We start from the raw sequence: 14,586 nt of genomic DNA, 5'->3' as shown, positions 1-14,586 counted from the left end.
TATTCTGGAATTTAAAGTAAAATAATTTTTCTTGAGTCCTAGCATCACTCCCAGGGATTTGTGTGTAGGAGGAGTCCCTGAACAGTATAAGCCCTCATTTTATACTGCCCTGATTTTGGGATGCCAAAAAGATTTTCCTTTAGGGTTACTGTTTCTTGTGTAAGAATGAGAGACAAAACTAGCAAAGTTTATCCTACCAAAAACTGGAGATTTTTTCTTCTTATCTGAGAATGAAAAAGTCCTTTTTCATGCCTACTTAAAGGATTTGCTTTCTCCTTGTTCTGATGAAAGCAAAAATGCAGATTTTTTTTTCATCCTACTCAATTCTCTCTTCTATGAGAAAAGAAAAAAGAAAGGGAAAACCAATTTAGTAGAAGAAAAAGAAGTAGTTGGCAGAATACACTCAGATTGCTCCCCTAAAGTCATGATGTGCACTTGGACCAGAATTTAGAAAGCAGATGGGTGCTTTGCCACTGTGTCAGCTCTCAGGAGCTGTCAGGAGAATATTCCATTTATGTGTGAACTCTCAGACTTGTGCAGAATGCAGCTCCATCAGATCTGCAGATGAAGTGAGGCTTCAGTTCAGAGCAGCCCCTCCTGCAGCTCCATCAGCTTGGGAGAAAACCCAGGTTCAAGGCTCAGGGAAAGCCCTGGCACACCCTGGTGAGGTTTCAGTCTTGGCAGGGTGAAGCCAAAAGCCTTGGGTATATTATTGGATACATCAAGCTGCTGTCCAAAGTAAAACAACCACTCACAAGAATTAACTCCAGCTCAGGTGACTTCTGAACTGTAAATCATTGGAAGTTTGGGAATTTTCCACTCCTACCATTTTCCATAGCTATTGGCTATTGACATTGCTGGAGACAGGACATTGAGCTGTTTAGACCTTTCTTCTGAACCATTACTGCTAATTTTTATTATTAATATAAATATTATTTTGTTATTAATATTAATTTTTTCCTTATTTTCATTTGGAACTTATTTTCATCCAGGGACTCTTTAACTATTATTTCAAGGAGTTTTGGGTTGTCAAGGTTGGTTTTTTTCCCACTAAAAAAGTGGTATTTCTGTGGGATCTTTAATAATATTGTAGCCTAATTTTTACATTTTTGTAGTCAGACCTTACTTTGCCACTTCTCCAACATGAACAGTTTTGCTGATTTTTGCTAAAGCTGAAGTTGCTCAGAACTGTTGAAATACACCCAGATGTCATGGACTGAAACAAAGGAAATCCTACTCAGCTTGTGGGCAGCAGCACACACAGGGCAGCTCTGTTACTCACTTTGTGAGCCAAAAAAATCCAGGCCTTGTTGCATCTGTTTGCTTCCAAGTTTCAAAAATTCAGTCTGTGAACTTCCCAGTGCCCCAATAAACTATTGCAGCAGTATCTGCAATGTGACTTCTAAGAAAATCCTACAATAACATTAATATTAAAATCTCTAAGTGCTACTGGAGTTAACCAAATTCTCTGGACAACTGACAAAATGGAGAGTTACATAATTTGCTTTCCATAGCCCAAGAGAATTCGTTTTTGAAAATAAGCTTGTAAGGAATGTACTTACAAGGAAGTCTAACAATAAAAAAAGTCTGCAGTGTACAGTGAAACTTTAATTTGCATAAGCTGAAGTTGGTAATGTTTAGGACATGGAAATTTCTTCCAGTGGTGTGTTTACTTGGGGTATACACAATAAATAGTTTGTTCTAGTTTACTGGTGAAATGTGCAATATAGTTTGGAGATTAGCAGCCTTGAGCCTTTGGAAATAAGTTACCAGCAAAGAAAAGCACAAGTTCAGCTGGGTGTTTCCAGTCCAGGCCAAACACCCCAAATGTTCACACTTTTGTGTTCCTTTGGTGTTGAGGTAATTACATGCACATAATCAAGAACAAAATTTATGACACTGACTTAAGAGATCAAAGCATGTAACTACCCTGTTAAGCTCTGCTATTCATAATGTATAAGCAAAAAAGGAGGATCTGAGTGTATCATTAGCATTACACTCTCTAGTTTTTGTTTCTAGTCTGACAAATAGAGGACAGATACAGCTCTTCTTAATACAGCAAAACCAGTAGCAAATGAGCTGTTGTCTTACCTGTCTTTCAGATTTTGGCTTGGATATATGTCATTTTTAGACAAAACAAAATCCTGCACATATCCAGCTGTCACTTATATACTGATAACATTAACCCATTTGTCTGTAAAATATTGCATCTGTTTGGGTTCATGCATTTGAATGAGAATTTATTCTGCTACATATCAGCAGTGATATCTTACATTTAATTGCTGCAGTCCCTGCATTACATTTACTCATTGCACAGAATTTCTAAAACACAGAGGCAGCAATTTTCTTTTTCTTGTAGGTAGTGGACCAATCTTACACCCTTTGTCTTGACTGTGGAGTTAATTTACAATTTCTTTGTGTGTTTTAGCTTGAGTTTCCTACACCCACAAATCCTGAACTGTAGTACTGTAGTGCTTTGAACATTTGAGAGGAGAATCAGTGTGGTGTCAGCTGGTGCTGTGTGAAGCATAGGTAATGTTCTGCAGTGTGACTGATCTCAGTGGGGCTTGGCTGACTGAAGTGATGGCTGTCATTTCTGTTCCCAGCAGCCACACAGGCATATTCTGTACTGGGAGTGCCCAGACTGTGTAATTACTTTTTAGAAATGTTCTTTTTTTTTTTTCATGCACACCAGAACTCTGCAGTATGCAGTCTGCCATTGTCTGGGTTTTTTGAATGTATTTAATAGGAATGTATTTAATTTATCCTGTGTCAGGATTCCTGATGTTAAGAAATTCAGACACCTGAATACAGAGTCTGGGGAGATAGATTAATAGACTTATATATGCACACAGATATTGGTGGGTGGATGTTTGTTTGTCTATGTGTTTGTGTGTGTGTGTGTGTGCACGCCCTCAGGAAAATTCCAAGTGTCAAAAAACTGCATTTATGGGAACATCAAGACATATGGTAGCTTCAAATCAGGTTTACTTTACAGTGAAGACATTGCCATAATAATGCCTGCAGGAACAATGCCTCCATTTAGGCAAGCTGTGGGCTGGGAGTCCTGTGGAAAAGGTAGGAAGTATCACAAGCTGGGGAGAGCTCTCTAGTGCCATGTATCAGAGTGTTTAAATGGGAAATCAATACACTTCATAGTCCATGCAATTTAAATTATTTATTTGTGCTTAAGTGCTGCTAAGCAAAGCATGAGTTGAAAAGGAATTTTGGTTTCTGAACACTTCATATTTTCAACCTTTTCTTTGCAGCCTTGAAGGTCAGAAAGTTCCTGTTTCCTTGTCAGCTTTGTTTTTTAACTTATGTTCAAATAACCCTGCAATCTCTTTATTCCAGAGTATGGATCTTCATTAAAAAAACCCAACCAAGAGACTGGAAAATGCTGTCAGCTGGTAAAAACTGAATTTGTTTTCTAGAGAATGCCATATTTGAAAAGAATAAGTAGACAAGCAGAAAATGAGAAAGAATCATCTTCCAAGCAGATAGGCCCTGTTTATCTAAAGTGGGACAAGAAAAACTTTTATCCCACATAACTTTTACTTTTGGATGGCATTTGAATTGGCCTTGAGTGTTTGGCAGCTCATCTGTTGAGCCATCTGTTTCAGATTATGCATGCTCGGAGGGCACATTGCACCCAGGCTTGCAGCTCCCCTGAACACCAGAAATTTGAATTGGCTTTGCAGTTTAGTGATCAGTGAGCATGGATGTGCACGTACATGTGCATGACACATCTAAATAAACTCTGTTTATTTGGGACAAATTGAAGCATCCACACAGCTGGAGAAACCTGAGGGGGCTTTAGGAGGGAGAAGCCTTAGGCCTTGCTCACTGTCCTGGGTCCCCTGGCAGTGCTCAGGCAAGGCAAAACAAGAGAAAAGCACCCAAGGTCCAGGAAATTTCTCTTCTAGACTGAAAAGTTCAGAATGAACTAAGATGAAATATATTAGCCAGTTTTACAGCCCCTTTAAACAGTGTCTTAAAGGGATTGTAGGGTAGAGAAATTGCAATTTGGCTCCCTCCATTAATGAATCATCTCCAGTCCCATCTCAGTGCCAGAGATGAACTGGGCTGGGTAGTGAATCAGAAAGCTGTAACCAGCTCTGAGAGAGTCTTTGTAATGCCTAAGTACATCATGGCCAGGAGAGAGGATTTGATCCATAAACTTTAATGGTGCATTATGTGAATCTTATATTATTTATGGCATACTAGTAGCACTTATCTTTTTCATGGTATCTGCTTTGAACATACTTTTTTTTTTTTTTTGGAGAATATACTGCTTGTTCCACCCCTCCCTTTTCCTTCCTTTCCCCAGAATGCTGACTCAATTCCTTTTACTCTTTCAGTCAGCTTGCAATTTTAGGCATTTCCTTGTCCAGTTTTCAGGGGAACATTTTACTTCCCTCTCATGAGCTCTATGCAGAACTTCTCTGGCTGTTGAATCTCATGCTGGCTGGAGATGGAGGAGATTTCTTTGCAAGCACTAGAGACTGACATAAGACCATCTGCTCTTCATGAAGTTCTGTGAACCTGTGGACTTGGATAGCAATTGTGCAGTTGTGTATGAGAAGAAAATTTGGCTCACATAGTGCAGTGATGGAAAGAATGGTAAATCTAGAACTAACCAGGGGATTTGAGGGATAAATGCAGTTTTGTCACAGGTTCTCTTTCTAGATAATTATATTTCTATTTTACAGGTTTTCACATTAAGCAAACTCCCAGATTGCATTATTAGCAAAGTTTGAGTCCTCTGGTAATGAGGATCAGACTTTAGTATAGTTTATAATAAATTGTGAACAGAACATTGACCAAATGTAGATATATTGTATTGTTTGGGCAGATCTTATTCAATGTACATGAAGAGTCTTAATTATGAGATTAGATGGAGCTTGGAAATATTTCTTCTTGGTTCAAGTAGCTCACATAGTTCATTTAATCAAATAACTGCATATGTGCAATTAAATGTGTAACATCTAAAATTTGAGGCATTTTACTTTTTGTGATATATTTAATCTGCTCATCTGCTAAAAAATAGATCCTCACATTACTTATTCAAGGATTAAATTCCATTACTTTTTAAATTAGTAATCCCCAAAGAGCTACAGGAATTTATGAACATTATTCCATGAATGTTAAAAAACTGAGTTACCTGAAAGAAAAAGAAGTCTAATTAAAATTTTTTCCTTGTTGAATCCTGTTAAGTGCTTTCCTCATATGAGAGATTTGTGAAGTCATTGCAAAGCTGTAAGGGCAGGGATCAGAACTGCAGATATATATAAAAGTCAGCTGTGTGATAATGGTAAAGAGAGACAGAGACAGATTCTGTGCTGGTTTTAGAATCTGCCAAGGACGTGGGTGCTGTATTTTGGGCAAGAGAACTTTTTTAGCCTAATGCCATCTGGCTGGCTTTCATCTGTGCCAGTTGTTCCACATGCCAAGCTGCCTGTCCTGCCCCTACCATGCTTCCTGAAGTAGAAATTAAATTAAACACACAGTAAATTTCTAGTAGCCTGATTGGAAAAATATCCATGAAAGAATTTAGAAACCCAAGGAAGCAATCCAAGCTTCTGTGCTTCTTTCAGAGGCTTTGATCAGAAGTTTCCTCATCCATGTCCCTAAGCAATCTTTGCATATTTTTCCCTTTTCAAGCCTCACTGGCAGCAGAAGTCCTGGCTGTGGGATCTGCTTCAATTTGTTGTCCAATGTACATGATAAATACAGTTAAAACACACATAAAACCTCCACACACTCCCACCTAAGATCTTCTGTTCCATTCTTTTAATTAGTAACTCTATACCTGTATTCAGAAATACAACAATACAGGTTTTCCTCACCTTGTTCTCTACAAGGTACCTGCATGGTTTGTATTCCTGGGCTGGCAGTTGTGCCATCTAGCACAACATGGATCTGTTCTGCAGACCTCTGCAGTCCACAGCTAATTTTTATCCTGGGATTTATTCCCTACTTAGAAGAATTAAGGAGTTGAGCTAAATTGAGCAACTCATCTATATATTCATTTTACAGTTAACTAAATAGCTCTGCTGATGATTTTGGAGTGTTTTTTTTTCTCATGCTCATCTGTATATATGTAATTTACCATCATTAATGCTGTCACAAGGAAAGGAGAGAGAAATTCATGAAATCATTTTGTACAGATATTTCTGTAAGGAAGAACATTACAGTAAACTTGATTTAAATGGGACCAAACTCTTCACTAAACATAAAGAGACTGACAATCAAGAATGTTTCAGTTTTTGGATGGAATTTGAATGTCATTTGAATAATGGAGATTCTTTCAGGAAGGATTTCTGCAAAACTCATCCAGCTATCTGACCTTACCTGCTTTATATGGCTTTTCCCTCTGTTTCATACCTAAAACCTCGACACTTTTCTCCTTTGGACCTCAGTGTTCTTTGTGTCAGTTTTCTGCCTGATATATATTTGTCTTGTGAGCACTTTGGGGAGGGGGGTTGTCCTTCTAGAGAAGGTCAAATTTGTTTGTCATTGAACTGATTCAACAAATTCAATTGATATGGGGATCTGAAAAATCTTGGTTTGATGCTTGTGCATCGTCATCAATAATTTTGGTAATCTGAGGTAGGTATTTATAAATAACATTCTTCAATTGCTTCTCATAATTTGTGAATCACATTTAAATTAGTATTACCAATAACAGTGAGAGTTGACAGAGTCTTTCAGATTCTGCAGTGCATTTTTAAAATCAGAATATATTTAAATGGAATTTTATTTGTAAAGAGAGGAAGTTTGATTGAAAACCTGTTGTGAAGCTACTAAATCCATGATGTATTTTTCAAAGTCATAGTGATGATTACACTGGAATTTACCACAGCTGCTTTAAATGCTGCTAATAGTAAATTAAAGAAATATTTTATTATGAATGGTTACCAGACTTTCACTTTGTGCTTGTTGCACAGCTATATCTGTTTATACCTGTATTAGCTTCACCTGTTCAACAGGTGAGATATATTTTATTAGAGATAACAGGACAGGAGCATAAAGTGGCACAGAGGAAAGCAATTCCTTGTCAGCTGATGGAGTTCAGAGTCCATTAATGCCCTTTGGCATCTCATCAGTCACATGCACACCTTAACAATTCCATTGAGGCTGAATCACTGCTGCATTACTTCTCAACTTAATCTTAAAAAAATCCAAACAAAATCAACCAACAAAACAAACCAGTAAACAAATCAGTCATTAAGCAAATAACTTGGTCATATTTAAGGATATTTCATATTTTAATTGCATTGTGTGTACAATCAAATGAGAACATATTTTGAATTGTGAACTATTTACTGATCTTGTACTTTACATGTTCAGTCTTTAATACTTAGCAGTGATACTTATTGTATATGTTTAAAACATTTTTCATAAAGACAGATATTTTTGGTACTATCTCATCAGTCAAGTTACACTCTATTATTGATAGTACCAACCTGATGTGGAAGAATGAAAAAGTATAATTTCATGTCAGTTATTCAGGAGTCCAGAAAGCAAAGAGAGGTTTTAAGGGAACATTTCTTAGTTTTATGTGTTGACACCAGTGGGATTATATGTGTTTCACTTAAAGGAACATTTTGCCTGCTGATGTTGTGCAATAGTTGGCCAAGTAACAGAACAGATTCCACTCCCTGCTACAGGGCTGTAAATAAAAAATCCCACATGGTGGTTTCTCTTTTATGGACATACAGCAGGATTGTGCTTTTGTGAAGGGGAAATACAGCTGAAAGAGCATCTGTGGAAACTCCTTCTGCCTGCAGAAAGAGCACTGCAGTTTGGTATTTGATAGTTTTCACAGAGTGCAACCTGCAGGCTCCTTTACAGCTCTCAGCACTGATACAGATGTAGGAAAGTAATGCTTTGCTCTTGCTTCTCACTGTATTTGTCAATATTTTGTGAGCTTTTCTATAGCAACAAAGCCACCATTTTAAATGTCACTTCAACAAGGTTAACTAAAATGGTCAAATCATCTCTGTCCTTGTCTACTCTGAGGGCTAAATCATTAACACCTTCTCAAATCTGATTGATTTTCCACTATTGTTGAGCCTTTTGACTTATCTGACTGAACCTTTGGCACTCACTACCTTAACCCAGCTGAAATCTCTGTTCTGTCACTGCAGCTCCCATACATGAGAGACTTCATTGCTAAGAGCAAGCAGAACATGATTTACATTTAGGAGAAGTTTTAACTACCAGTGTAAAATTAAATAGGGATATTGTGTTGACCTGAATAAGGATGAATTAAAAAATATTATTTCAATGTTGGTACCTGAATTTCTCAGCTTGAAGACTGGGTTGCTGTAGTAGGCTACTGTGATTTGTGAAAGTTTTTTGTCTTATGGCCAATGTTACTGCATTGGTGTTATTTTGTTTTAATACTTCCTGAACCATTTTGACATTGTTATGGTTGTAATTAAGACCAGATGAAAATGAAAGAAAGTGGAGGAGGTAAAAATAGACAAGAAGATGAAAATGATTGGGAGGACAAGTAAGGAAATCTCAAGAAGAAACATTTGCTAGTACCAAGAGTTACAGTAATGCCATAAAAATGGTCTTTTACCATTAACAATCATGAGTTTGTCTTAAAGACAAATCATTTAATGAGAACTAAAATACCAAATGCTCTTCTATCTAATTACTTCATGTATCTTATCATTCTGAAATTAATAATCTTTGTGAAGGGCACAGTAAACAAATTCTAGGTTAGGGAAAGGTTGGGAATTCAGTGTGCAGATTATATTTTTTAATATTTTCTGTTTTCTTAAAACATAATAATCTTTTAATTGTTTCAGAAAGGTGAGCAATGTGTTCCCTGGATTTATGGTTTAGACAACATGCCTGAGGAAACAGGGAACAGAAGAAACTGTTGTAAAAGCTTTTCTGCCTGCTACTTTGTAAACATATTAGTTTCCAAACCTCATTTTGGTTTAATATACACTACACACTATGGTATCGATGTGTTTAATTTATAATGAAGACTGGTGCTGTTTCAGCAGAGCTATTCCTTGTTCTATTTCAGAACATGTATTAAGCTCTTCAAGGAACAGTGAAATCTCCAACTGCTACATTAGCTGGACTTGTCAAATTAATGCCTATTGAAGATTTTTCTGGGTTTCAGATATGGTCTTGAATGAAAAATGTCATTGTGCTGTCAGTCATCCAGCTAATTATCTAGAGGTCAAGCTGACCTCTTGTATATATCTACATTATCTCTTGTTCTTTTACAACATGAGGTGTAGCCCCATGAAACTGGCTAATATAGTTTGAGAAAATATGCTTACAGTCTTAATGAAAAGATAAATTGTGTGTGTTTTAAACTAGCATGGATCTGTACTGCTGCATTTCAGATTTGCCAACTCTTCCATCAGATATGATTAAAGAGACTCAGTCAAGCCCTATTCAGGTTATTTTCAATTTTACCATTCTCTTAATAAAAATTCAATATTGTTCTTTCTAATTACTGCAGTTCAAAAACAATTTTAGCCTTTGTATTTCTGAATACTGGCAATATAGATGACATCATTTTGCAAAACAGAGAGGTACACTGATGCCATACTGTACTCTGTTTCTGCCAGATGAAGGAGTTAAATTCAGATATATTCAAATACTTCTGAACATCTGAACAGAAAACACTTTAGAGAGGAAGAAATATGCTGTTACCTTAATATCCTAGTTTGTGTTTCTTTAATACTGCTACAGTTTTGTATCAATTTGATCATCCCACAACCCACTTTGAAATTCTTTCAAAGCTGCTATAACTTTGAAAGTGTGCAAACCACCTTAAGAAGACAAGAGCACAGCACAAGATGAATAAGCAGATAATTCCTATGCAGTTTCCATAATGATCAATGCACATGCTCTGATAACATCACATCCTCCTAGAAGATGCACTGTAGGACTCACAGATTACATGTTTTAGGCAAAAGCAACCCAGAAATTAACAGATCTCTACAGAAGGTCTGTTGGAGTCTGGCTAGATGATTGTAGTGTTCTCTTGTGGCCTTAAAGCATAGCAGCCTATCTGTAACCCTTTGTCTAGAAAACTTGCAGCTGCATAAAATGGAAAGAGCACACAAAGCATATCCTGGGGTGGATTTCTAGATAAAGGCACACCTGCAGTGGTGACTTCCTAAACCAGCTTGTGGCACTAGTCCTGAAAAGTACTCTGAGATTTCTGATAAAAGGTCCCCTCAGTCCAGAGGTTGGCAAAGTTTGTGTGATGATCTTCCTTATTTCTCAGGAGGGATCTTTCAGTAACCTGGATGTGGGAAATGCTGTTCTGTGTCAGGAGCACGGGTGTTGCTTGGCTCTCTGAAACCTGTGCAATGTCTGTTTGCCTGTGGGCAGGTTCCCTTGCATTACAGTCTTTGATCATCGAGCAGGGATTCCTTTTTCTGGCCAGGATTTTGTGTGTTGATGCATATGTTTCCTTTTATTCTGTAAAACTCAAAGTGGCTTAGTCCTTCTTATTTTCAAATCCTTGGTTCTGTATACGCAATGCTGCAGCTCCTGCTCTGCTTTGCGCTGGAATTCCAGAGAGCTGGGTACCTCATTTTATGCTCAGGAATGCAGGAGGCAGGGCTGAGTCATTCCTCTCTCAGCCTCCGGAGTGCTCATGGGCTGTAGTAACACCTTTCCTAGAACGAGCAGAGCAAGTCACACTGAATGCCTGCGTGCTTTTGGGCTGCCTGTGTGCTGATCCATAGGGTGAGCAAAGCTCTAAGAAAGGAAGAGATGGACATTTAAAATGTTATTTCCAGGGAGACCAGTGGATATGATTCAAATGTTACCAGCTTTACTAACAATCATATTTGGAGATCTATAAAACAGAGGTTGTTAGTGTTTGACTTTGACTGGTGAGTCTTTCTGTGCTATCTTGCACATTTTCAAATTCAACTGAACAAATGGGGATTTGCACCAAAATGGTTGTGCTGCTGCTGTGCTCGCTGCACTGCTGCAAGGCCCAGTCCTCACCAGCCATTTGGCTAGTTTTGATTTGTTAGCAGTCCCTTGTTTGTCCAGTGCAGACATAACCTTGTGCATTGTACTGTTAAAGGAACAATAAAGAACATTGAGATCTCGTACCTATTTGTCAAAATGCCAGTACTTAGAATTGTAGAAAATCCTATTACACTTACAAATAAAAGCATGCTAATACTATTTTCCATGTCCTTTGGGCATAAAGTGCACTGTAGTAAAGGATCTTGCAACAAAAAAATCAACATACAGCAATTCTTACAGAGCTGGTTACAGATAAACATTTCCTGCAGGAGAATTCATGTTGAATGCAGAAAGATATAAAATGAAGCTGTTAAAATTCTTGCAGTTCATTGATCTTTTGACTTTCTTGTGTTCTTAACAAGCTTTCCTGAAAACCCAGCACAGAATCCCACCACTCCTTACCCAATTCACAGGAGATATTGCAAAAGGTCAGCAAAGGGAGAGACAGAAGAATGGGGTTTCCACTGAGGAGGAAATAAGAGGAGAGGTACATTTAGAAAATCTCTCTGTTCCAGATTTCAGGAGCTCTTCCACCCTAGCCAAGCCCTGGTGAACTGCTCATGGCTAAGCCAAGAAGGTCATTGGAGGGCATTGTTTTGCAAACCTGCCAACAGCTTTGAGTAAATTTTAGTAGCTGTGATTTTCTCTTGGCTGAAAGTAAGTATGAAGTCCAGTTTTGTGATCCAATGTCAGGTGATGACATCTCGATTCCAGCTGAGAAGCAGAGAGCTGTTTTCCTTCTGGGAGCTGCCATTCTAGATTTGTGAAAATCTGCAGTACAATCATTCACCATCAGCAGGCTGACAAGTGCTGTTGTGATTGTTACAGAGATGTCTGAGGCTCTGAGCTCGTTGTTTTAACTCAGGTGGTTGGAGGCATCCAGGACAATTTGTCTGTGAGATGCACAGAATGATCAACAACAGATCCACGTGACCACATTAATTCAGTGTTAATTATATGAAACTCATTATTATTTTAATTTGTAGAGGCCAGAGTGGTTACCTTCAGTAATTCTTGTCCTCTGACTGTGGACACAGCGGTCATGCCTGATGACTGAGTGTGCACAGCCAGGGTGAAGGTACATAACCACGTACCTGGCACTGCCTGCTCATTCCTGAGCTGCAGGTGCAACTTGGAGTCAGCCACAGCAGCTTGGGAGAACACTGTGGAAAGGCTCTCTGGATGCAGACTGCTGTGCACTCCACAGTTTGAGGGAGTAAAATGGGGAATCTTTGTGTTTATTTTGTAACACAAAGGTTCAGGAAGGTCAGGCCCTCAGGAGCAGATGGCTGGAGCAGACCTCCCTCCTGGACAAGTGTTCTGCTCTGAGGGCACTTGGGGCTTTTAATTGTGCTCTGGGGTGACACAGCTCTGCTGGCTGACCTGCACAAGTCCCTTGGCTCAACACCCTTGTTCCAGAGCCTTGCTGCAGCTCCACCTGGACCCGGTGGGAAATACTTGATGCAACACCCAGGAGAGAAAGGGAACAGCAGCAAGAACACTGCTGAGCCAGATATCCTGCCACAAAATCCTGCTCACAGCAGCACTCGGCACCGAGCCTCCGACTCCAGAGCCAGATCCCAGGCCCCTGTTTTGCATTTTCCTTCTCTTTGCAGTGAGAACACATCAGCCTGGGTGTAACCTCTCTCCTGAGAGGCCACCAGTCCCTGCCAAGCTGCAAGACTGAGGGATGAAGGAAACAACTGACAGAGCAAAGGGCACCCACATGAGCTCATGGCAGCTCAGAAACCCAGGCTCTCCAAATGCTTATTGAGGGGCCCCCTCCCAAAAGTATTGCTCTCCCCAGGAGACACAGCTGCAGCTTTAAAATCTTCCGGTTTAATTTCAAGGTATTAGTTATTCTGGGAGAGAATTCCAATTTGAATCAAAGAAGAAAAAATCAACCTAGAAATATAAAGCCTGTGCCGTTTTCTAGGGATTTTGCCTATGGGAGAAGTGTGAGGTGGAGTAGAGAAGTGACAGTGAGTATGTGAATGATGTGAATATTTTTATATCTATTTTGTTTGCTTTTTATATTCTTCCCCTCCATATCTTCTTTTCCTTGCTGAGAAACAGGTTGGTAAAGCAGAGCTTCTATAAAACCTTGATTAAGGAATAGGTGGGAAGGAGGGATCCCACGTTTCAGGACAGATGATGAGCACTAGCAGCTGAGGATGACTGCCAGCTGAGGAATGACAGGATGCAGAGGTGGGGCACGAGCACACGACTGAGCTGAGGAGCACAAAAACAATGCAGAGGGGTAGAGAATTACAAACAGATAAAGAAAACAAAGCATATAGGGAAAGCCTTCCAGTAATCAAGTATGACTTCAGCTAATTTCCTCTTGCACATTTCAAGTTTAAATGTGTGCCTAAACCACCTTGGGTTAAGGTATAAAAATAGGAACGTTTTCTCTCAGCCCTCAGTGACTGATGTATGCTGAGGTAGTGCAGAGCTCAGAGTAGGAGTGGAAATAAGCCAGTGGGAGGAGGTGAGCAGGTACAGGAGGAGCAGGAGAATGAGTGGTGGCACAAGTATTGTTTTCAGCCATTTGTGACACAATTGTTTCCCATGGGTTTGGAGAATGTGGTGCAGTTTACTCCGCACTCCAGCTTGCTCCTTTGTGTCTTATTGCCTGTGATGTCTCATAGTTTCTCCTGCCATAAGGGTTGCTCATCCCTTTCTTCTGGTTACCCGCCCCAGAAGAGCCACTGCTGCCCAGAGTACAAGCAGAGTGACAGAAGGATGTGTACAACCATGAGTTGGCTGGACAGGCATCCCATTTCCTGTGAGTGGAGGGAAGCAGGAGGCCGAGCCCAGGCTGCTCCTCACTGCTGTGAGGATGCGTCGGGTCAGGACATCCTGCTGGGCTCACGCGCCTCTTCCTTCTGGGCCTTGTGCCCAATTCTGTTGCAACTGAGCCCAGACCTGGTTCGCCTCCTGTTTTGGGACCTCCCCCCCTGTGTCATGACTGTACTGGAGAACTGCAACCATTCACCATGCTGGAAGCATCTCCAGCAGCAGCAGGGCCTACAGGGAAGGTGAGGGAGAGGCCAGGAGCGGGCAGTGGGGGATGTCAGGCCAAGGACTCCGGCTCCGGGTTTTCGCTGCAGCTGCCTCGAGCGGGCTCCGGCTCCGGTAGTCCGCGCCCGGTTTTGCGCGCGGCTGCGCTGCCGTGTGGCGGCGGGGGAGGCTCCGGCTCCGTCCGGCGGGCGGGCGCGGATCCGGCGCCGGGATTTGCCCGGGGCCGGCTGGGGAAGTTGCCGAAGTTGTGCGGCGAGTGGCGGGGCCCGGCGCGTCCTTCCTGCGGCCCGGCCGGGGGCATGGAACAGCATGGCCGCGCGCCTCTCCCTGGCACAGGTAAGGGGCTGCGCGCCCGGCCCGCCCGCGGGGCCGCCGCCGCCGCCCGCTCCCGCCACAGGCACGGCCGGGCGCCGCGGGGCTGCCCGGGGGCCCGCGCTTTGTGCGGACGCCGCCGCCCCGCAGCGCTGCCCCGCCGCTGTCAGGTGGCGGCGGGGCGGGGGTGTGTCCGTGGCTGCGGGAGGGAGGAAG

General features: G+C 41.0%; 1 protein-coding gene across 4 annotated transcripts in view; it reads left to right on the top strand.

Moving 5' to 3' along the window:
• Positions 1–14,027: 14,027 nt before the first annotated feature.
• EPS15 (epidermal growth factor receptor pathway substrate 15) overlaps positions 14,028–14,586 on the top strand; it is a 46,952-nt gene continuing 46,393 nt past the window's right edge. For 3 of the 4 annotated variants that reach the window (XM_064719581.1, XM_064719585.1, XM_064719583.1), the window contains exon 1: positions 14,028–14,075. In XM_064719581.1, the coding sequence (XP_064575651.1) occupies positions 14,034–14,075 (42 nt within the window). In that variant the 5' untranslated portion in view covers positions 14,028–14,033. Of the gene's footprint in view, positions 14,076–14,130; positions 14,395–14,586 lie in introns of those variants that run through there. The other variant, XM_064719582.1, reaches the window with a different exon arrangement.

This window comes from Zonotrichia leucophrys, chromosome 8, assembly GCF_028769735.1.
Source record: "Zonotrichia leucophrys gambelii isolate GWCS_2022_RI chromosome 8, RI_Zleu_2.0, whole genome shotgun sequence".
Taxonomy (NCBI): Eukaryota; Metazoa; Chordata; class Aves; order Passeriformes; family Passerellidae; genus Zonotrichia; species Zonotrichia leucophrys.
This window is presented reverse-complemented; position numbering and strand designations above follow the sequence as displayed.